Source organism: Equus quagga, chromosome 20, assembly GCF_021613505.1.
Source record: "Equus quagga isolate Etosha38 chromosome 20, UCLA_HA_Equagga_1.0, whole genome shotgun sequence".
Classification (NCBI taxonomy): Eukaryota; Metazoa; Chordata; class Mammalia; order Perissodactyla; family Equidae; genus Equus; species Equus quagga.
Window position 1 is genome coordinate 10395499 of NC_060286.1, and position 23237 is coordinate 10418735.

General features: G+C 44.4%; 2 protein-coding genes and 1 non-coding gene across 3 annotated transcripts in view; 2 read left to right on the plus strand and 1 right to left on the minus strand.

Moving 5' to 3' along the window:
- Positions 1–393: 393 nt before the first annotated feature.
- LOC124231192 (small nucleolar RNA SNORD2) lies at positions 394–462 on the minus strand. Its single transcript, XR_006886417.1, has one exon. It is a non-coding gene; the product is annotated as a small nucleolar RNA SNORD2 (small nucleolar RNA).
- A 4562-nt stretch (positions 463–5024) lies between these two features.
- LOC124231076 (heat shock-related 70 kDa protein 2) lies at positions 5025–7509 on the plus strand. The gene has a single exon (XM_046647727.1). The coding sequence runs from the start codon at positions 5114–5116 to the stop codon at positions 7022–7024; it is 1911 nt and encodes a 636-aa protein (XP_046503683.1). The 5' UTR covers positions 5025–5113; the 3' UTR covers positions 7025–7509.
- A 4933-nt stretch (positions 7510–12442) lies between these two features.
- Positions 12443–23237, plus strand: part of LOC124231039 (protein phosphatase 1 regulatory subunit 36-like) — a 39222-nt gene continuing 28427 nt past the window's right edge. Inside the window, exons 1-2 of the mRNA XM_046647680.1 lie at positions 12443–12657; positions 13518–13582. Of these exons, the coding sequence (XP_046503636.1) occupies positions 12589–12657; positions 13518–13582 (134 nt within the window). The 5' untranslated portion in view covers positions 12443–12588. The remainder of the gene's footprint in view (positions 12658–13517; positions 13583–23237) is intronic.

Here is a 23237-nt window from a genome sequence, read left to right on the forward strand (position 1 = left end):
TACAATAATTGAGTGATATAAATGCATTCTATAATGTGATTATTTTCTGTATATTAGTAAAAAATGGAGTTATTGGGTTACATAGAGAATTTTTGTTACATTTTATAATCCATTGCTTTTACCTAATAAAATTTCCTTCTCTATGTTCAGAAGTTAAACTGTCTGTATATTTTATTTACACTGTACTTTTTCAACCTGGCTATATTAAAAAGTTATTTGAGAATTTATCCTCAACTCCCTCCCTTCTCTAATACCAAAATAATAAAGTACAGATATAATTATAGTGTTCCTGAGCAGCTAACAAACAATTTATTCAGAGAAATAACTTCCTTACCAGTATAATTCATCTTGTTTATTTTCAGTTTAAGAGTTTAAGTTGTGTTTTTTTCCTCCAAGTGATCAGCAATGAGTATTCTCTTCATTTGAGGGCTGTCTTGAAAGATGATTGCCAGAATTTCATAAGAATTTCATAAGTATTGACAATAATGGCATATTGAATCTGATTCTCCTTGTGTAAGACAACAGCCTCACTTCTTTCAGATTGTTTCAGATTCCACAAGAGTCTATCCTCGAAGTTAGCATTCTCTACAAAACTGAAATAGGTACAATTTGTCACAGATTCACCTCTCTTCTAGGATGGCCTCTCGTCCAGGTTTGGGTCTCACAGCCTTCCATGCCAGACCTGGCAGTGTCCTACCCAACACTACTCTGTATCTACAGTTTAATTGTAACTTTTAAAGACTGAGTTTTTCAAGACTCGAAACAAATGGTGAAATTTTTCCTATAGTGACAGGTGACTGGAGAAATATTTTGGGACAGGTACTTCCAAAGAATTATAAAATGGCAGTATTTATAGAGATCTTAAATATAATAACTAGTTTGACTTCAGTTTGCTCATAGGTCCTCAAATTATAAGCTGCTACTCACTCTACCTTCTCTTCAGGCCAACATTACCTCCTCAAAACAACCCAGAACCTTCTTTTTGAGGAAGATTAGCCCTGAGCTAACAGCTGTGCCCATCTTCCTCTGCTTTATATGTGGGATGCCGCCACAGCATGGCTTGGTAAGCCGTGCGTAATGTAAGTCCACGCCAGGATCTGAACCGGTAAACCTGGCCCGTGAAGTAGAGTGTGTGAACTTAACCACAAGGCCACCAGGCCAGCCCCTCACAAACTTTTTGACGGTTGTCCCTGAGTAGAGATTGAGAGGGTTCCAGAAAATCCATAAATATTTTTTCCTAGTAATTCCAGAAAAATTTATTCTTGCTCAGTTAGTCTCCCTAGGGTAGGCCTGACTACCCACACAGACTTTTAGACCGCATCCCAGGCATCTTTCTATCTTTAGTACAAATATTTTCCAATGGGAATTAGTTTCAACTTTTGATCTCTGCAGTATTATTTAGTACAGAAACATACAAGGTAGGCAGAGAAACTTCTTCTTATACAGAGAAAAAATGAAGTTATTATTTCACATTTTTTGGTCAAATAATGTACCTTTGGTCATTTTTAACAAACATTGAGCAAGTGACTCCCTACTGTGTTCCAGGCACTCTTCTGGGTGCCGGGGATAAATTAGAGAGGGTTTGACAGAAGTTAAAGCTCTTGTTTTTTTCCAGACTGTGTGGAACCTCAGTCAGTGGATTTTAAAAATACTTTGAAACACCCTAGTATGTATAATCTGCCAAACAGATTTCACTCTTTGAAAATCAGTAATAATTTCTAAGTAAGTAGTAGGATTAGTGAACTTTGTTTCAATGAAATGTTAATAGTGAAGTTTTAAAAATCAATTGTAAAGTATAATAAGGAAATTGAGAAAAATTACTGATAATCCTACCATCTAGAGATAACCAATTTTGGTGCAGTTTTCATATACATGATTATCCTGTACATAGGATAAGAAGACACAAAAGCTTTGTGTCTTATTTTTCCACTTAAATCAACAACTTTTTCCTGTGTCATTACAATTCTTGTAAGCAATTTTTATGTCTACATAATAATTCATCATATGGATGTACTACAGTTTATGTAATCATTTTCTTATTGTCAGATATTTAAGCCATTTCCTTTTGAATGCTGTTATCATAAATAATACTACCTGCCTATTTTATTATTTCCTTAGGATGCATCCTACAACAAGTAATGCTAAATGAAGGGTATGAGCATCTTTAAAGTAAAGAAAAAATAGTCACACTGCCCTCCAGAAAGACTGTACTAATTGACATTCCCACCAGCAGGGTTTACCTGTTTTGCTGCACCATAGCTGGCACTGATGAATATTATTTGACCATAAATTTGCTAATTTGATCATTTTTAATAGGCTATGTTTTTAATGAATTCTGAGCCACACTCATCAAAGTCAGTAGATCAAGATTTTTTAAAAATCAATATAAATATGGAACAATGTAAAAATTCCAAGAGTGGTGAGTATATGATCATGTTCTTGGAATGCAAAAATTTATTTCATACAAAATCAAAATGCAAATCCTGTGTCTTTTGGGGGAAAAGCTCAGAATGCCATTTAAAGTATGAAACTTAGGAAATATTAGTTTACTAGGTGAAAAGATACAGCAGAAAAAATAAATATAGCTAATGAAAATGTACATAAAATTGCTACTGTGGTTTCAGAAAACTGTGTTAAAGATGAACGTGGTGGTTAGATTGCAAGATTTGCTTGCAATAACTGTGCATAGAGATAGTACATAGCTACCTTGAAAAAGAACCTGTCCCTTGCGAAGCTCTCATTTTAGTTTGTGTGTGAGGACTGGCACGTCTGCCTTTTTGCAGTCTGGCTTTACTCGAGCTAAGTGTGTGAGGGCTGTCTGAATGCCAGATCTGAAGAGGCTGTGTTTCTCCCAGTTCCTTCTGCCTTCAGTTGGAGCTGGGCCCCCGTCTCTAAATCACATTCATATCATCAGTTCTGCAAAGAACTTGGATTGCTCTCCAGCTCACTAAGTCCCTCTCTTTTTTTTAACTACATAAAAGACAAGAATTGCCAAGAAGCAAATCAAGAGATATGTACTCATAATTCAAGGTAGCTTCAATGGAAACATTTTATCTTTGTTTTCCTAATACATTCTTTAAAAGGTTTTGTAGTTCAAAATTTCCCTAACTTCTTTCATGGGAAAAGAGATGGGAATCGTAGCTACCAATTGTACTATTTAACCAATGAGATTAAAAAATTAATAGCAAATGTGTTTTTTAAAGATTGTAAATTACATATAGAACTAGATAAAATAAACTTAAATGTTCGTTGACTGACTTTATGGGATTCTGTCAACATTACTTTTTGGTCACAGGTAACTTTTGTGTTTCTCAGGCAGAAACGTTCTCCACCAGTTTCACACAACGTTGATTCAGGCCCTATATTACCAGCCTGCTTCCCAGGACGGTGTCCCCTCCCACAGCCTCAGGAAAAAGGCCGGCACGGAAGGCCCCGCCCCCCTGAAGAGGCTCCTTGTTTCTCGAGTCGCTCCCCTCTCGTGGCGCCAACCTGTGTGGAACTCGCAGTTGCCCCGCGCACTGTCCCATCTCTGCCCCTGCTACAACCCACACGAAGAACGCCTCTGCTCTCCTCTCAGCTGGCCAGCTCCAGAGCCTGGCTCAGGCACGTCACCTCCTCCAGGAAGCCCTCGCCAACACACTGTCCCCTCTGGATGTGCCCCTCCTTGGTGTGCCCACAGCCCCGTTCTTTCAGCACCTCCCTCGAATTATGGCTACCTCAGCCTTTTCACTTTCACAGAGTAGGCACCTGGGAGCTTCCCCTACAACGTGAAGCGTCATCACTGTTCCTGCTGCGATTTTCTTGTCGCCTTCCTTCCGGAGCCTTCCGTAGGACTCGCTTCCACCTCCTGTCACCTGCGACCAGGCAGCACCTCCAGACTGTTCTGAGTCCCCTTAAACAGGACGGAACGACGCGCGCTCCTTTTCCACCTTCTCTGAGGGATTATGCTCCTACTGTCACTCCAGTATAGCTAAAGAAAATAATCTCCTTCAGCTGAGCTCAGTCGCAGACGGGAGCCGGTCGTACACACGGCCGCGCGGCGTGCGCCGGGGACTGAGCATCGTGCGGGGAGCGAGGCGGGGTTATCTTACGGGGCCTCGACGCGCGGGTTTGGATTAATCTACAGATTTTCCCGTGAAGCGCTGAAAGTGAAGGTCAGGGGAGCGGCGGAGAGAACAGGGACGCGAACTCGGGGGCTTAAGGCGGCAGGGCACGCAGGCAGCGCGGGAGCGAGGCAGGGACCGGCGGCGCCGGGCGGCCCGCGCAGCCACGCCCGCCCCCAGGCCGCGGGGCACGCGACGGCAGGCTCCAGGGGCCGACGGCCGGCCCGGGCTCGGCCGAGTCAGCCTTCCGTCCCCGCGCGGGGGAGCCGCCTTCACGCCCAGGCCGCGCCAACGCCCCGGCCCCTGAGTTTAAAGGGCGCGCGCGGAAGGAAAGAGCCGGCTCGGCCCAATTTGTTCAGCGCACCAAGTGCGAACGAATTCGCCCTCCCCTGCGCCCTACTGGAGTCGGGACACCGGGCCCGACCAGCCTTAGGACTCCAGGAGCCAGCGAACAGCCCACGCAGCTCCCCTCTCGCACCTCCCCGGCCACGCCCCAATCTTTCCTTCCCCACCCAATTGGGAGTCCGCGCTGCTCATTGGTCGCGCCCCCTGCCAATCCTGTGAACGTCGACGAATCCCACCCTAGGAAAGACAAAGATCGCTAAAAACCTTACACCTGGCCCGGGGGGAGCGCGAGCCTAACGCCCCCAAGCTGCCGGCGGCCCGGGCTGCTGGGAGACGTGGGAGGGGCCTCATTTGCATAACGGCCGCCCCTCGCCTCCCCGCGGGGGCCGGGGTCCCGCCCCTCACCCAACTGGAAATCTGTTGGGCCAGGGACGGGTCACTCCGACCCAGGCAAGCCTGGGGCGGGCGGTCCTGGGAGCCGATTGGCTCCGGGCGTTTCCAGAAGGCGGCAGGGAGGCGGCTATAAGAGCGAGGAGCCGAGTGAAGGGAGCGGGAGACGCTGGTTGCGCTCGCGGCGTGTGGCGCGAAGCGACAGTTGGTTGACGCCGGGGACTTTCTCTGCCGGGTGCTCTCGCCTAACGTCGCTTGCCTGTCTTTCCGTCAGGATGTCTGCCCGCGGCCCAGCCATCGGCATCGACCTGGGCACCACCTACTCGTGCGTGGGGGTCTTCCAACATGGCAAGGTGGAGATCATCGCCAACGACCAGGGCAACCGGACCACCCCCAGCTACGTGGCCTTCACCGACACCGAGCGCCTCATCGGCGACGCCGCCAAGAACCAGGTGGCCATGAACCCCACCAACACCATCTTTGACGCCAAGAGACTGATCGGACGCAAGTTCGAGGACGCCACGGTGCAATCGGACATGAAACACTGGCCGTTCCGGGTGGTGAGCGAGGGCGGGAAGCCCAAAGTGCAGGTGGAGTACAAGGGAGAGATCAAGACCTTCTTCCCGGAGGAGATCTCCTCCATGGTCCTCACTAAGATGAAGGAGATCGCCGAAGCCTACCTGGGGGGCAAAGTGCAGAGCGCGGTCATCACCGTCCCGGCCTATTTCAACGACTCGCAGCGCCAGGCCACCAAGGACGCGGGCACCATCACCGGCCTCAACGTGCTGCGCATCATCAACGAGCCCACGGCGGCGGCCATCGCCTACGGCCTGGACAAGAAGGGCTGCACGGGCGGCGAGAAGAACGTGCTCATCTTTGACCTGGGCGGCGGCACCTTCGACGTGTCCATCCTGACCATCGAGGACGGCATCTTCGAGGTGAAGTCCACGGCCGGCGACACCCACCTGGGCGGCGAGGACTTTGACAACCGCATGGTGAGCCATCTGGCGGAGGAGTTCAAGCGCAAGCACAAGAAGGACATCGCGCCCAACAAGCGCGCGGTGCGGCGGCTGCGCACGGCCTGCGAGCGCGCCAAGCGCACCCTGAGCTCGTCCACGCAGGCGAGCATCGAGATCGACTCGCTCTACGAGGGCGTGGATTTCTACACGTCCATCACCCGCGCCCGCTTCGAGGAGCTCAACGCCGACCTGTTCCGCGGGACCCTGGAGCCGGTGGAGAAGGCGCTGCGCGACGCCAAGCTGGACAAGGGCCAGATCCAGGAGATCGTGCTGGTGGGCGGCTCTACCCGCATCCCCAAGATTCAGAAGCTGCTGCAGGATTTCTTCAATGGCAAGGAGCTGAACAAGAGCATCAACCCCGACGAGGCGGTGGCCTACGGAGCCGCGGTACAGGCAGCCATCCTCATCGGGGACAAGTCAGAGAACGTGCAGGACCTGCTGCTACTCGACGTGACCCCGTTGTCCCTGGGCATCGAGACGGCTGGCGGCGTCATGACCCCACTCATCAAGAGGAACACCACGATCCCCACCAAGCAGACGCAGACCTTCACCACCTACTCAGACAACCAGAGCAGCGTGCTGGTGCAGGTGTACGAGGGCGAACGGGCCATGACCAAGGACAATAACCTGCTGGGCAAGTTCGACCTGACCGGGATTCCCCCGGCGCCCCGCGGCGTCCCCCAGATCGAGGTCACCTTCGACATCGACGCCAACGGCATCCTCAACGTCACCGCCGCCGACAAGAGCACCGGTAAAGAAAACAAAATCACCATCACCAACGATAAGGGTCGTCTGAGCAAGGACGACATTGACCGGATGGTGCAGGAGGCGGAGCGGTACAAGTCGGAAGATGAGGCCAATCGCGACCGGGTCGCGGCCAAAAACGCCGTGGAGTCCTATACCTACAACATCAAGCAGACGGTGGAAGACGAGAAACTGAGGGGCAAGATTAGCGACCAGGACAAAAACAAGATCCTCGACAAGTGTCAGGAGGTGATCAACTGGCTCGACCGAAACCAGATGGCAGAGAAAGATGAGTATGAACACAAGCAGAAAGAGCTTGAAAGAGTGTGCAACCCCATCATCAGCAAACTTTACCAAGGCGGCCCTGGCGGCGGCGGCGGTTCTGGAGCCTCCGGGGGACCGACTATCGAGGAGGTGGACTAAGCTTGCACTCGAGTCAGCGTAAAACCTCTTTTCCTTTCTCTATTTTTTTATCTTTTGTTTTTGGTTCTTCTTTGAAAAGTCCTTGTGCCAAGTATGAGATCTGTTGTTGGAAGTCTTTAGCCCGGTGTTATGCATACGAAAGGAAAGGTGCAACAACTTAGTTTAATTATAAAAGGTTAATTCTAAAGTTTGATTTTTAAAAACATTATTCGAGGTTTCTCTTTAATGCATTTTGCGTGTTTGCTGACGAGCATTTTTGGTTAGCTTAGTTAGTGCATAGAGATTTATTTGAGATGGGAAACTTGAAGTTTGCTCACGTGCTCTGTGGGAGCTTGGTAACAATAAAATATATAGAAGCTTGAATTGTTTATTTTTATGTACTACTTTAAGACTAAAAATATTGCAGTAATGTTAAGGACAGGCATTCTTTTTGCAAATACATGCATAAATACAAATTTAAAGTAAAGCTGAACTTGATCTCAAAATTACTGTCTTGGAGTTTTCAATTTTCCCTCCTTACTGTTTTATCTATGTTGGTCTTTAACTAAGCAAGCTGTTGGTACCAGGTGAAATTTATCTAACCTTATCTTGTTCAATTCTCAGATGAGATTCCTGCTTTGAATTACCAGCAATTTAAGGGGAGAAGATCTGGGTAAACTTTTTTCCCTTTTTTAATACAGAAACCAGACTAGTGTCTTCCAGTGTACCCAGATTCCCAAGGCTTGGCTTAAATGTTCAAGTGAAAATCCGCCTGAATATTCCAGCAAAATACAAGCTAAACTCTGGGGTCACGTATAAAATGATTCTTTCTCTAAACAAACAAAAGCTGGGGCAGGAGTTACCTTCTCATAATAGCCCAAGGTAGTGTGAAACAAGTTGCTTTCTGTGACATAGATGCCTGAAGCAAGAGACAGCAGGCAAACTTTAATAGTGTGACCAAATTTAGTCAAACTTGTTTTAACTTTAATTTTCTAGCAAAAGAGCTCAACTTCTGAGCTCATGACAAATTCCATAAGGATATGTTTCCAGTAGTTAAAATTTCTTGGGGGATAGGGAGAGAGAATACAGATTTTTTTTTCTGATTTTAGAATCATAATGCTTTTACAATACCTGCCTTAAATCGCTAGAATACATTTCTTTTTTTAAAAGACAAACTGCAACATAGTCCTGTATTTTGTTAATATGCAGCTTGTCCATTTTCCTATATATGTGACTTGAGATTGTTACAGATAGGAATATTGTACCCCTTTGGGACCCACTATCCTGGGCTTAAGCTTTAATCCACTTCCGTGGGAGAAGTGGGGTTCCTGTTTATTTTTTAGTGGAATGACCTTTCTGCTTTGTTTCGATTTTTCCTCTTCTTCAAGGGGAACTTGGGAGAAATTCAGTAAAGCTGATTGAAAAATACATATCTAACCTAATGTTTTCAGCTCATGTAGACACTTTGCTATCTCTTTCCAAGTGATGTAGATTTGCTTCATGTTGTTCATAAGATAGTGAATTATGGAAGTTGTATTTTTAACTTAGTAGTGGACTCTTAAATATCATGCAGAGAGATTAATTTTTGAAGTAATAGAACAACTAGAGAACAAATTAGCCTAAAAATATTGGACTTTGGTAATGACCCCGTCACACAAGAGCTGACTCTTACGTACATATAAGTTGTTTTCTTCTTTTGGGAAGTCTCACTTGGGTCGGGGGAGGAGATAAGGCAATTGTGAAATTGCTTCAAAATAAGCTTAAAACAATTTTTAAAGGTAATTGCTGTTAACACTCTGAAAAGCTGAAGATAACTCAGGTTTTTCAGTGCTGATGCCACGCTGGAAACTTTTCAGCAGGAGGCATTAAGGGTGTTTCATTGACTACAGATAGCATCACATAAATATTTGACAAACTACCTTGGTACTAACAGAATCAGGTGAATAGTAGCCTTAGAGTGACATTTAATGTGAATTTTACCAAGATAGTACCCATTCTATTAACCTTTTATTAGTCCTTTATTTGTTGAAAGTGTTTATCCCTTGCTCTAACCTCAAAATATAATGAGGTCTTTCTGTAAGTGCAATATGGTATTAAGATGACTCATTTTAGACCTCACTTTAGAAGGGATTCGTTTCTAAAGTATCAAAACAGTGACCAGTGGTAGTCTCTCTGATCCTGTGGCCTGGCCTCTGGTAACTTGTTATAACACTAATATATATTTATGTAGATACTTTATTTTTGGTTATTTTGAAAAGTAATTTGTAAAACCCCTAGTCTTTGGGAGGGTTTTTAATTTAATTCTGTCTTCTCAAATTTACCTAAATATGAATATTACTAAGATAAAGCCACCAAAGCAGCCGTGTTTCCAGGGGTCACTTGAAACTGGGTAACTCTTGGGAACTCCTTAGAAGATGTTAGATCAGCCATAGTCAGATAACATTGGAAAAAGTACTTGATGTTAGGATGAGGCTAAATTACAGTTTAAGGAATAATTAGCATCACTTGAACTTGAAAGTAATGACTTATACTAGGGACTAGTGGTCATGACTAAAGCAAATGCAATGCATATAGGATACTAAGGGATTGCCAAAATACGCTTCTCAGTACAGGCACTTAAATTCTTACCCGAGTTTCTGATTAATGCATTGTCCTTGTTTTGAAGTAATAAAACTAGACACTTACTGAAATAAGACACAACAGGTTGTTTACAGTATTTGAGACGTGTGAAATTTCAAAACAAGCTCACTCTAAATTTTTTGTTGTATTAATTTTATATTTATCATTGAAATTAAAACTTGACTTGTACATTAGGAGACATTAATTCCATGTACATATTTGAACTTATGCATAATAGGATATTTAATGAATCATCTATTCAATATGTCAAGGAGACTTAATGAGAATTTCTTTATCCTGTCTGTAATCTTAAACAGGAATACAACCTTGCTATCTAGATCGAATCAAAAGATTTCTTTTTATGAAGCTCAAATACTAGGCCCATGATGAGGCATTCACCTATTTTAAATTGAATGTAGTTTATAAAAGTTGTGTTGTGAGGCATGTTCCTCTTGCTTTTGAACACTGGAATTAAATTGAAGTTTTAAAGAATCTGAAATCCATGCCTGACAAGACAATTGCTAAGGGACTGTATATGTTTAGGTTAAAGAACAACAGGAATGTTCAATTGCTTCCGTATATTTAATTTATAAATAGGTATGAGAAGACTGTTTCGGAGGACTATCCTTAAGCATTAAAATTAGATACAGAATTTCATATCTTGAAGAAAAAGTATGGCTCTTTCGGAAAAAAAGCCAGGTATTCTAGATATAGCTCTTGGAATGGAAATATTTTAGGGTATATGCATTTCTGAACTTTAATACAGTGATACTTAATGTTGAAATGTCTTTAGATCAAATAAAGAAGCCATAGGCTCCTTCCTCTGCCCCTTTCAGTATAGATTAGGTTGTTTGTGAATTCAAGATCAGGGAAATAAGCAACCAAAAATGGAGTTGCTGTTTCAAATACTGGCATTGCTGTTTTCTGACATGTTAATTTTGTTTTTTCTGATGTGTTAATTTTTTAAAGGCAGAACTATAACACTATGAAAACTTGTCCATTATGACTTTTTCATAGTATAAGCATGCATTATATTCAGTTAATGTCCTGGGCCTAAAACCTGAAATTAGCAATTTAGTTCTATGTTTTATGACCTTGAGAAGTTTCTCTTAGGCAAAAAAAAAAAATCTTTCCCTCACAGAACACTTGGAATTATTAAATATTTAGATGATACCTTTATCCCTACTTTATAACATCATGGATGGTTTGTTTCTAAAGGGAAAATTATAGTATTTCCATTTTAGGTTGTGAGCTTCTAATGTCATTCAAAAAAAGATAAAATTGGTGAAAAATCTAACCTAAGAAATGAGTAGGTCACTTTTTAAATAATGATTTAGAGCCATAAAAATAATCTTTTATTCCCTTTTGTTAGGGTCTAGTAATACAGAAGTATGAGATGGTCCCTTCAGAGTTATCAAAGGTTTCTTTGAAATACTATGTCCCTCTAGCACATTTGGAATAACTTGTCATGTAACTTTTATATAGGTCATGTTTTGGGTTCTCAACTCTGAGTTTTACCTTAGTTTTGTACTTTAGACAGCCTGAAGTTAAACTGTGGTGAAGTATAAAAGATCTTTGGTTTTCTACTAGCATTTCTTCGCTCATTGGGATAAACTGAAGAGGTTAACTGAAGAGTGGCCTTTTTAAAATTTTTATTGAGTTAATGATAGGTTACAATCTTGTGAAATTTAAGAGTGGTCTTCTTGATAGTGGTGGGGTGAATGGACTCCATCCAGAGCTCTCTGCCTTTCTCAGGCCTTTCTGGAGTTTCAGCTCATTATTTCTCCCTGTCCTCGCCACCCCTGGTTATATACACTGCTTAGTGAAAAACTCTCCGTGACTTCCGTGTTCTTATTCCTCTTCAAGTGAGTCGTCTTCAAAAAACCAGCCTTGAGGCCATAGCCTCAAAGCAGCACTGCCAGTGTACAGGTGGGTTTCCATATATCCGAGCCAACTGGATCAGCTGCCAGGAATGGACTCAAGCGAGTGGAACATGAATCTAGGTGATTACAATTTTATACCACTATAACCAGTGTTGGTGTGTGGCCAAGTCATGAGACTGGGAGGGCCAGGGTGGGGGAATGTCTATTGCCATATTTTTGAAGTTTATGGGAGTACACAATCACCAGCTATTTACTGAGCATCTCTTAACGTTTATTAAGCTGTGGGGATAAAACAAAAGCAGAATATATTAAGCATTGCCAATCATGTAGTGCCATCCAGCATTGCTTACATCAGTGTTGGAAGGAAAAAAATAATCAGAATCTGCCTATCAACTCAGTTGCAAGAAGGAATTACAAGACACATGATTTGAAAAGCGTAAATGTAAAAATATCAGTTGAACGTCCATTGACACAAAGCAAGTTTCTTTACGTTGGGCAGCACTAATTTTGCGTACTTATTAAGGGTAGCGCTTTACACACTTTATTCCTCAAAAATCCTCATAACCCCTGACTAGGGTATCTTCAGAAGCAAAATCAGTGTTGTCTTGCTCTTGGTCCCACATCTAGTTATGCAGCAGAACCAAGTTCTGAAAACCTTATTTCCACGCTTCCTCCCCTCACCCCCCCCCCCCCCCCAATCAACCTAGTCCCAGTCTGGATTTGAACTTAATCTAGTGCTAACCAAGTTTGGAACAAAAGGATCTTCCCTATAGAACTGAATCTAGTTACTCCAATTAAAAAGGAAACAGTAAAGTGGTTGACTTCACGGTTGGAAGGCCATGCAGCGCTGACCCTTTGAGAAGCATCACCTGGGCAGCTTTGCTATGGCTACGCCAATCAGCCAGCGCCGCACAGGAGGCGAGAGCGCGGACGGAGCCACGCCGGCGCCGAGGTGCCTCCGCTCCAGGTCGCCCGCCCGCCGCGGCGGAAGCACGTCCCCGCCCCGGTTCGCCCTCAGGCCGCGGGGTCCGGCGCCCGCGGGCGGTTGCCTCCGCAGTGCCGGGAGGCGGCCCCGGCGAGGCCATGCACCGGGTGCCGGAGTTTTACTCGCGGAGGAAGCGGCTGGACGGCCATGCCGCGATGCGGCGGGATGTAAGTGCCGCCTCGGTCGCCCCCACGCTGGCGGCCGGTGACGGCCGGCCCGCCGCCCCCGCCCGGCCCGCGGCGCCCGAGACGGCTGGGTGGCGGGGCCGGGCCGCCCGGACTCCTTCCGCCGCGGCCCCGCCCTCCTCCACGGGCGGGTCGCCGCCTGAGCCCCGGGGCGAGCGGTACTCAAAGAGCTACGGGCATATTTGCCTGCAAAAGCAGAACTATGAACGTGTACCCGGGAAACGGTCAGAATTGAATTCTGGCTCCCTACGCGGATATTTAGATAGTTATGAAAGTCCCACCTCGCCACCTCTAATTGGTTGGTTGCAATATAAATAGCCCTACTGGGGACGAGGCCGTCCTGCTGTGGGTGGGATCCCCTGGTGGCGGGGCGGGGGAATGCTGGTGGGTTGTAGCCGCCGCTCGGTGAAAAGGGTAAACTTGTTCTTTGCGGACGTCCTCTGAAGGGCGGGCTCCGTGTTAAACAGGCTCCTCCTATTAGGGGGTGTCTGACGCCTCTAGAAGGTTGAGGCTGCTCTGGGCGTCAGTTTATTGTGGTCTGAGTCCCAATTAATCGCTAAATTGCTATGATGAGCCCTGAGCTAGTGCGGGCTAAGTGAGGTTTTCTTCCTTCTCTTTCTCCCTTCCATTATTCCTTTCTACTGAAACTACACCTAAAAGCAATTTAAAAAAGGATAAAATCCTAGCTTCAGATTAAGAAAAGAGAACACTTTAAGATCCTACATCTTTATTGAATAGAGTTAAAGGGCGACTAGTGGGAATTATTATTGAAAGTTCACTGTGACATGTGGATTCCAAATTGAACTTTTAATTATTTTTGCTGCAATCATTTCATTTTACAGCAATTGGGATTACGATTAGGGATGTGGTACTGGAAAGATGAAACCAGAAGTCTTGAATTCAGAAGGTAAATTTTAACAAAACTTTATTATAGCGTTTATAAAATTTACATGTGCTTGGGGTAAAAAAAATAATTCAAGCAATACAGAAGAGTATAAAGAATAAAAGAAATATCTGCTGAAATCCTACCACGGGAGATAACCAGATGACGAGCAGCTTTCCAGATAGCACTTTCTGATAACATTTGGTGTTACAAGCGTTCTCCCTGTCTGTGTCACATTCAGCGAGTGTGATGTTTCAGGAGCTGCTCTGTGACACATCTATCTGAGAGCAAAAACTGAAATCACTGCTCTGGAGAGGACAGATTATTCAGAAATACTGAAATAAATATTCTACGAAACACAAACTTTAGATTTTGACTCTAATAACATTTAGACTTTATGTTTAATTGATGTTAAATGTCATTATATTTATAATGGAACTATAAATTTCACGTGCTTAGCCAACTGCATTCCTGACCTCCAGCCCCATTTGTCCCACAGCCTGAAAGACGTATCCGTGTGAATCTGTCACAGCAACCTCAAACACATCACCAGTTTTGCCTCTTTTATCCTGTATATGAGTGAAGGGCAATCCCAGCCATCAGTTAACCACCCAAGCCAGACACTTGGGAGTCAACCTAAGCACCTACCTCTCCCTCCACCTTCACATCCAGGTACCACATCTTGTCAATTCCATCCAAACATCCTGTCACTTCCATCTCTTAATTATTTCTCAGTCCTGCACCCTTCTCTCTCTTCTTACCAACACAGGCTTAGTTCTGACTCTCACAGTTTCTTACCTGTATAACTATCTGTAATCCTCCTACAACCAGCTAATTGGTCCCCTGCCTTTTTTTGAGCAGCTTTCCGGATTATCACTTTCTAATAACATTTATCAGCTACTTCCTGTGTACCAGACACTGTGATAGTCAGTTTACCAACCCTTTGAAACACCTGCATGTTAATCCAGTTTTACAGATGAACAAACTGATGTCAAAGTGTTAAGCTGTTTGAGGAAAACTAAGTGACTTGGCCAAATCACACAGCTCAAAGGTGTTTAAGATGGTTTAAATCTAGGACTGTTTGGCTCCAGGCCCACATTCTTAACCACTTTATAAAATTGCCTTTTTGAGTTATAGAAATAGAGTTTTACGTTAATGGGAACATATTACACCTGCTGCAATAGATGGTAAATTTTACAAGGTAAAATTATTAGATTAGAAAAAACTAATTTTAATCTCCATTGAGAAAATGCTGACTCTATTAAAAGTGTATAGCTAGACTAACAATACGAGACACTGTCTACTGTACACCTATTATGACCTGAATATTTGCATATTTTTCTGATTTTTGCAACAGCCATGGAAGGTGAGTGTTAATATCCCCATTTTATAGGTGAAGAAACAAGGTCAGGGAGATTAAGCAATTGAGCCAAAGTCACACAGCCAGTAAGTAGCAGAACTGACATTTTGAACCAAGATTTGTCTGACACCAAGGCCCTTTCTGCCACATACTCTGTCTCCCTCGACCACACTGTAAGCTCCTCAGTGGCAGGAACCGTCTTACTCATCTGCATGTCCCTGGAGCTATCTGCAGAACTTCACAAAGCAGGCACTTACCAGATGTTTATTGAACCTGTTCAATAGAACTAGATTCAAGCAGAGGAAGACAAGAGGCAGGGGACCAATTAGCTAGTTGTAGGAAGATTAGAGATAGTTATGCAGGTAAGAAACTGTGAGAGTCAGAACTAAGTCCACGTTGGTAGGAATAGAGAGAAGGGTACAGGACTGAAAAATAGTTAAGAGATGGAATTGACAAGATGTGGTACCTGGATGTGAAGGTGGAGGGAGAAGTAGGTGCTTAGGTTGACTCCCAAGTGTCTGGCTTGGCTGGGATTGCCCTTCACTCATATACAGAATAAAAGAGGCAAAACTGGTGATGTGTTTGAGGTTGCTGTGACAGATTCACACGGATACGTCTTTCAGGCTGTGGGACAAATGGGGCTGGAGGTCAGGAATGCAGTTGGCTAAGCACGTGAAATTTATAGTTCCATTATAAATATAATGACATTTAACATCAATTAAACATAGAGAAAGTCTAAATGTTATATTAGAGTCAAAATCTAAAGTTTGTTTCGTAGAATATTTATTTCAGTATTTCTGAATAATCTGTCCTCTCCAGAGCAGTGATTTCAGTTTTTGCTCTCAGATAGATGTGTCACAGAGCAGCTCCTGAAACATCACACTCGCTGAATGTGACACAGACTGGGAGAAGGACAGCAAGATAGCTTTGGGATTAGACAGAAAGATAATCATGGGAGTCAAAGTACATGTTAAAGCACAAGAAAATGCGGTTATAAATTTTAAGTGCCAACGTTTTCTTTTCTCGGTCTTCATGTATGTCATTAAAGGCCATCTCAATCCTCTCTTGATATCATGAAAATTGGACCATATGTTTTACTTATTGACCTTATTTGTAAATGAAGTTAATTTGTAGTATTTTTCAAACTAATTTTCAGTGCTAATCTAATAATAACCCACCCCACGTGGCACTATTTCCTGTATGAGCCTACTGATAAATTCACAAGTAGTTTCACACTGACTTTCTTATTCATAAAATAGTCATATTCATAAACTAAAATTTCTTTTGGTTTGTTAGCAAATTATTCTTTTAAAAATGGCTTGATTTTATTTCCACTAATTTTGGAGAATATATGTGGGATGGTATGATTTAAAAGGTAGAATGTATGACATTGTTGAGCAAAAATAGCCAGATATAAAATTGTAAATACTATATGATTCCGTTTATATAAAAATTTAAAATAAGAGGCAAAACAGAACTGTGATGATAGAGGTCAGAATAGTGGTTACCTTTGGGGCGTTATTAACTCACAGCGGATGGGAAAAGGCACAAGAGAACCTTCGCAGGTGCTGGAAATGGCCTATGTATTGATCTGGGTGGTGGTTACATGGGTATATATATAGTAAAAAATCCATCCAGCTGTCCACTTAAGACTTATGCACTTTACTTCACATAAGTTATTCCTCAATTTAAAAAGTAAAAGAAAAGCAAACCCAAACTCCAGACAGTGTACACAAATTGCGGGCAGTTAGGAGAGATGGGGAAAGGAATACCATGAAGAATAGACGGGGAGCAGGCTTTTTATGGTGAAGCTGCTTTGTGTCTAAGCAAGTCTGTGGGAGACCCCTGAGTACCAGGATCACCTTGGGAGTCCAGCTGCTTGGGACAGTGCCAGGAAGAGCAAAGCAGACCTTTGTAGGTTTTAGGACAGACGTAGTGTTTGCATTTGATGGAAATATTGGTACTGATTCCCCTTTAAAGTCTAAGCATATCCTATCACAAATTAAAATGCAGGTTTGAAGTCAGAGAGGACTCGTGGGCTGGAACATGTTCCTCTTTTTTAGAGACAGTACTGCAGAGACTCATGTCATCCCCATTCATGGTGATGAGACAGCGCAGAGGCAGAGGAGGTTGGGAGAAGACAGTGGTGGGATGGGAGCTGCGGAGACAGAAGGCCTGTGGAGTCACTGCTCTTGTACCTAGTTCTGTTCGGAATCGCTCCACAAACCTTTACTGAGCATACATGATGGGACTGCATCTATGCTCCAGAAAGCCTCCTTCCACGGTGGCATGGAGGGGCAAGATTAGAACTGGGGAGACAAGACCGTTATGCAGCAATCCCAGGGAGGGCTGACTAGGACCCCGGTGAAGGCTGACGGGAGGGTGGAGAATCAAAGACTCATTCTAGAGGCAGCTGGAGGTAAAAGGCCTCATGTGCAGGAGGAAGTAGCTGGTAAGACCAACTGTAAGACAAAGGGAGGAGGCAAGAATGTCTGGGTGAGAGTGGATGATGATATTGTCCATTGAGATAAGGAAGGTGGGAGAGCTGGTACGTTTGTGGAGCGGGTGAAAGGTAACGTTTACATTTTTAGACTTGGAGAATTTGACGTACCTGCCTGTGAGACCCTCAGGTCAAGAGTTCAGTAAGCAGGAGTTTGGCCCTCACGAGAGAGGCCGGTGCACAATTAGAGTAGGAAGTGAAATGATTGAGGCCAGGAGCTTAGGAAATACCTACTTTAAAGAATTATGAAAAAAATTTTTTTAATTATTTAAAAAATCAGAAAATATGAGTAAGCAAAAACAGAAAAACTTTATAATGAGATAATAGAAAATATATCTGTTGGTCTCTGCCTCCTGTTCCTGGCACAGAGCTCCTAAAACCCTTGCAATTTCCTAAGTGATAGGAGCAGTAGGAGCGTTTCTTGTTCTAGGTGAGGTGACTCTTAGTGGGCTCCTGGATGGCTTCTGGATGGGGGCTGGTCCCCAGAAAGATCAAGCCACGGTGAGAAGCTTGGAATTTTCAGCCCTACCCCCATCCTCCAGAGACAGGAGAGGGGCTGGGAATGGAGGTAATAACTGACCGTGCCTCCGTGAGGAAGCCGCCATAAAACCCCAGTAGTACAGGAGTTCGGAGAGCTTCCAGGTTGGGGAACACGTCCACACCAGGAGGTTGACACACCCCGACCCCACGGGGAAAGAAGCTCCTGCACTCGGGACCCTCCCACACCTTGCCCTGTGTATCTCTTCATCTGGCTGTTCATGTGTGTCCTTTATCATGTCCTTTAATAAACTGGTAAACATAAGTATGTGTTTCCCTGAGTTCTGTGAGCAGCTCTAGCCAGAGGGGGTCATTGGAATCTCTGATCTGTAGCTGGGCCGTCAGAAGCACGGCTGAGACTGGGCTTGCCACTGGCATCTGAAGTGGGTTGGCGGGGGGGAGGCGGTCTTGTGGGACTGAGTTCTCAACCTGTGGAATCTGATGCTCTTTCTGGGTAGATCATGTCAGAATTTAGTTGAGTTCTCGAACAACATGTTGGTATCCAAGAATTGCTTGTTGGTGCGGGGAAAACCGTCTGCACATTTGGTGACCAGAAGTGTCAGAAATGAAGTGTTTTATGTGAGCAGCAAAGGAGACTCCCAGGGAAGAGAGCCAGGGGAGAACTGGGTTTTTCCCCTACTCAGGAAGGAAAAGGGGCCAGCCTGGTGACACAGCAGTTAAGTTCGCACGTTCCGCTTCTTGTCGGCCCCGGGTGCAGACATGGCACTGCTTGGGACGCCATGCTGTGGCAGGCGTCCCACATATAAGGTAGAGGAAGGTGGACACGGATGTTAGCTCAGGGCCAGGCTTCCTCAGTAAAAAAAGAGGAGGACTGGTAGTAGTTAGCTCAGGGCTAATCTTCCTCCAAAAAAAAAAAAAGAAAGAAAAGAAAATAGCATATGATCAATATTTGGGGCCGGCCTGGTGGCGCAGCGGTTAAGTTCGAATGTTCCGCTTCTCGGTGGCCAGGGGTTCGCAGGTTCGGATCCCGGGTGCAGACATGGCACCACTTGTCAAGCCATGCTGTGGTAGGTGTCCCACATATGAAGGAGAGAAAGATGGGCACAGATGTTAGCTCAGGGCCAGGCTCCCTCAGGAAAAAAGAGGAGGACTAGCAGCAGTTAGCTCAAGCCTAATCTTCCTAAAAAAAAGGAAGGAAAAATCCTGAGTTTTTCCTTTATACCTGCCCAGCAAGAGTAACTGTTAGTATGTTAACATCTTATTAAATAGCTTCCCAAATCTTCTTCTATATATGTGTATACCTACACACACATTTTAAAATTTACTACATTCTGATTTCCATTTCTTTTTTCTCATCACAAACTTGTACATATGTACTGAAAAACAAATACATAAATGTGCAAAGTAGAAAGTGAAGATTCTGCTACACTTCTACCCCCAAAGACCACCAGTGCACCAATGTTAAGGCTTACCACCTTATTTTTATTTTTTTGTGCTCAACGTACTGGTTACATTTATTTTACAGCCTGTGGCCAATAATTCCAATATCTGAAATCTGCACGTTTGATTTTGTTGCCATTTTTTTTCTTACAGCATTATTTTTTAAATGTTTATAAATATAAACGTTTTAAACTTTTTATTTATTTTTAAAGATTTTGTTTTTCTCCCAAAGCCCTCTGGTACATAGTTGTGTATTTTCAGTTGTGGGTCCTTCCAGTTGCGGCATGTGGGATGCCGCCTCAGCATGGCTTGATGAGCAGTGCCATGTCCCTGTCCAGGATTTGAACCAGCAAAACCCTGGGCTGCCAAAGCAGAGCGCGTGAACTTAACCACTCAGCCACGGGGCTGGCCCCCTAAACTTTTTATACTAGAAGATTTAAAACATAGACAAAAGTAGGGAGAATGGTATAATGAACCCCAGTGTACCCATAAAACTGCATCAACAACCACCAAATTAAGGTCAGCTTCATACCATGTACCCCCATCTATTCCTCCCCTTGATTATTTTGAAGCAAATCCCAGGAATCATATCATTTCATCTATAAATATTTCAGTATGTATCTCAAAAAAATAAATACTCTCTTAAAAAATGTAACTAAATTACTATTTACACACCTAAAAATATGAATGATAATTTCTTAACATCATCACATATTCAGTTTTATTCGGATGTCTCTTATTGTCTAATAATTTTTAAGTTGTTCCTATCAGGATACAGGTAATTTCCGTACATTACAATTGGTCTGATATGTCTCTTAGTCAATGTGCGTGTCTTAAGGTTTTTTGTTTGTTTGTTTGTTTGTTTTTGAGGAAGATTAGCCCTGAGCTAACTGCTAGCAGTCCTCCTCTCTTTCTCTCTTTTTTTTTTTTTTTTGCTGAGCAAGACTGGCCCTGAGTTAACATTTGTGCCCATCTTCCTCTACTTTATATGTGGGACGCCTACCACAGACAGCATGGTATGCCAAGGGGTACCATGTCTGCACCTGGGATCCGAACCGGCGAACCCTGGGCTGCCAAAGCGGAACATGTGCACTTAACCACTGCGCCACCAGCCGGCCCCTTAAGGTTTTGATAGGTATCTTCACATGGCTCTCAGGAATAGCAGACAGGCAAAGAAAGAGGAGCTACCCAAAGAGAAAGAGTGATTAGACAGGTCAGAGGAAAAACCTGGAAAAACCCTGAGACACAAAGCCTTCCGAGTCAAAAGAAGGTTTTCTAAGAAATGGGATTGGAGGGGCTGGCCCCATGGCCGAGGGGTTAAGTTCGCGTGCTTTGCTTGGCGGGCCCAGGGTTTCACCAGTGCTGATCCTGGGCGTCGACTTAGCACTGCTCATCAGGCCATGCTGAGGCGGCATCCCACATGCCACAACTAGAAGGACCCAAAACTAAAATATACAACCATGTACTGGAGGGCTTTGGGTAGAAGAAGGAGAAATAAAATCTTTAAAAAGGAAAAAAAGAAAAAGAAATGGGATTGGAGTAGGGAGTGGTCAGAGCTCAGGGTGGAGCAGATACTGAGAAGCAGCCTTGGATTGATTTAACAAGTTAGGGATCGCAGGGGACCTAGATGAGGAGCAGTTTCAGGAGGGCAGTAGGATGGAAATCCGATAATAGCAGTTTGAGTGAATCTGAGATAAATAGGAGAAACTAGCAGAGAGAGTACTCTTGTCAGGAAGTTTACCAGTGAAGAAGGAAAGAGAGAGGGGAGCCTTTAGGAGATCCAGTGCTAAGGGAAGGGGATGTTTTTTTCCTCCCCAAAGCTCCCCAGTACACAGTTGTATATATTTTTTTAGTTGTGGGTCCTTCTAGTTGTGGCATGTGGGACGCCGCCTCAACATGGCCTGATGAGCAGTGCCGTGTCCACACCCCAGATCCAAACTGGCAAAACCCCAGGCGGCTGAAGCGGAGAGCGCGAACTTAACCACTTGGCCACGGAGCTGACCCCTGGTTTGTTTTAATGGTAGGAACATCTCAAGTTTGTTTGTCTTGGGAGAAAAAAGAGATGGATTGGAAGGAAGGAGGATGGGAATGGGATCAAGAGCACAGATTAACTTGGAAAGATAGAAGCAGCTTTTCCACTGACTGTGGTGGGAAGGAAGTAATACAGACAGGAAAGCTTGGGAATTGGAAGCTGTGCTGCTCTCCTTACTGAAAATAGGCCAGACCCTTCCAGGCTACTACTGGGAGGAGAATCTTTTGGTAGCAGTGCTGTTGACCCTCACTCTTTCCCCTGAGACTGCTGCTGTCCTTGGGGTTCACTCATCAGTAACTGCAACCACTGCCACACTGGGCTGGGGCCAGGGCTGAGGAAAACCACATTCACCCAAGTACCCTGACCCAGTACCCAAATTGGGCCATTTCCTGAAGCCCAGGGGACAAGGGAGCCAGGGAAGTCTTCCCAGGGGACGTGATATCCAAGCCAAGACCTGAGGAGGAGTAGGAGTTGAGAAGGCAAAGGGAGATTTGGTTGGGGAGGAGGAGAGAGCATTCTAGGCAGAAGGAACAGCATGTGTAAAGGCCCAGACCTGAGAGGGCATGGGATGTATTTGAGACTGCGGGCAGTTCCATAGGCTGGGTATAGAGTTACAGGCGGATATTAAGAGATTGATTAGAACCGCGTGCATGATAAATAGTTTGGAAGGAGGCAAGACTGAAGGCAGGGAGGTCAAGGAAGAAACAATTGCAGAAATTCAGTTGACAAATGATGGTGGCTAAATTTAGGATGGTGGCATGGGAGAGAGGGAGGTAGGAAAATTCAAGATATATTAAAGAATTAAGTGATTAGTGGGCAGAGATGGCTGAGGGTGATGGAGGAATCAAGGATGACACCATTTTCTGGCCTGGACACCTGGTGGATCTTGGTACCCATTTGCTGAGATGGGGGAAATAGGAGTAGGAAATACAGGTTAAAGAGGAATGAGCTCAGTTTGGGACATACTGAGTTTCAGGTGTCTGTAGGATGCCTAAGCGAAGGTGTCCAATAGGCGGATGTATCCGTTTATAAGGCTACAGAAGGATCTGAACCTTAAATATAAATTTATGAGTTATCAGTGTTAGTGAAGTAGCTGAAATTACTCAGAGAAAGTGAGAAGAGTAAGCAGGTGGAATCCTGAGAAAGGCCCTCATTTAAGGAGCATGCCCAGGAAAAGAAGCTTTTGAAGGAGACTAAGAAAGAGCAGCTACAGATGAGGGGTGGGGAAGGGAGTTTGGAGTGTCGTGAATCCAGATAATCTGCTTTGCAAAGCAACAGCTTGACCTCAGGGCTGATCAAGGTCTATCCCATCAATTTAACACCCTGGCAATCTCTTGCAGGGTGCTGATCTCCCTCCACAAAGGGTAGGCCACCTTTTACACCCACTAGCCAACCAGAGTTCACAAACTTCTGGGTATTCTCAAGTTCAGGTGGAGAGAAGACGATCGCTTTCCTCTCCCCTGCCTTGCAGTTCCTGGCATCTTTCCTGGATGAATGACACTGGAAATCTTCCCCTTCAGAGAAGACCTAGCTCCCTATTCACAGGCAGGTCTTACCTTAGTTGTATAGATTATACTCTGGGAAAGATAGCTGTGTCAGAATACAGCAGAACACCCGCAACCTCCATGCAAGATATGGACACACAGCGACTGGCGGGGAAGGGGTGGTCATTATTTCTTAATAGGCAGTTTAGGAAGAGACAATGGAGAGTGGTTTGGAGGGAGACCTGGGTTCAAATCCTAGCTCTGCCACTTACTAGGTGGTCATCATTTGTCAAGTTACTTAACCTCACTATCAGTTCCCTTACCAATAAAATGAAATAATAATGCCTCATGAGGAATAAATGAGG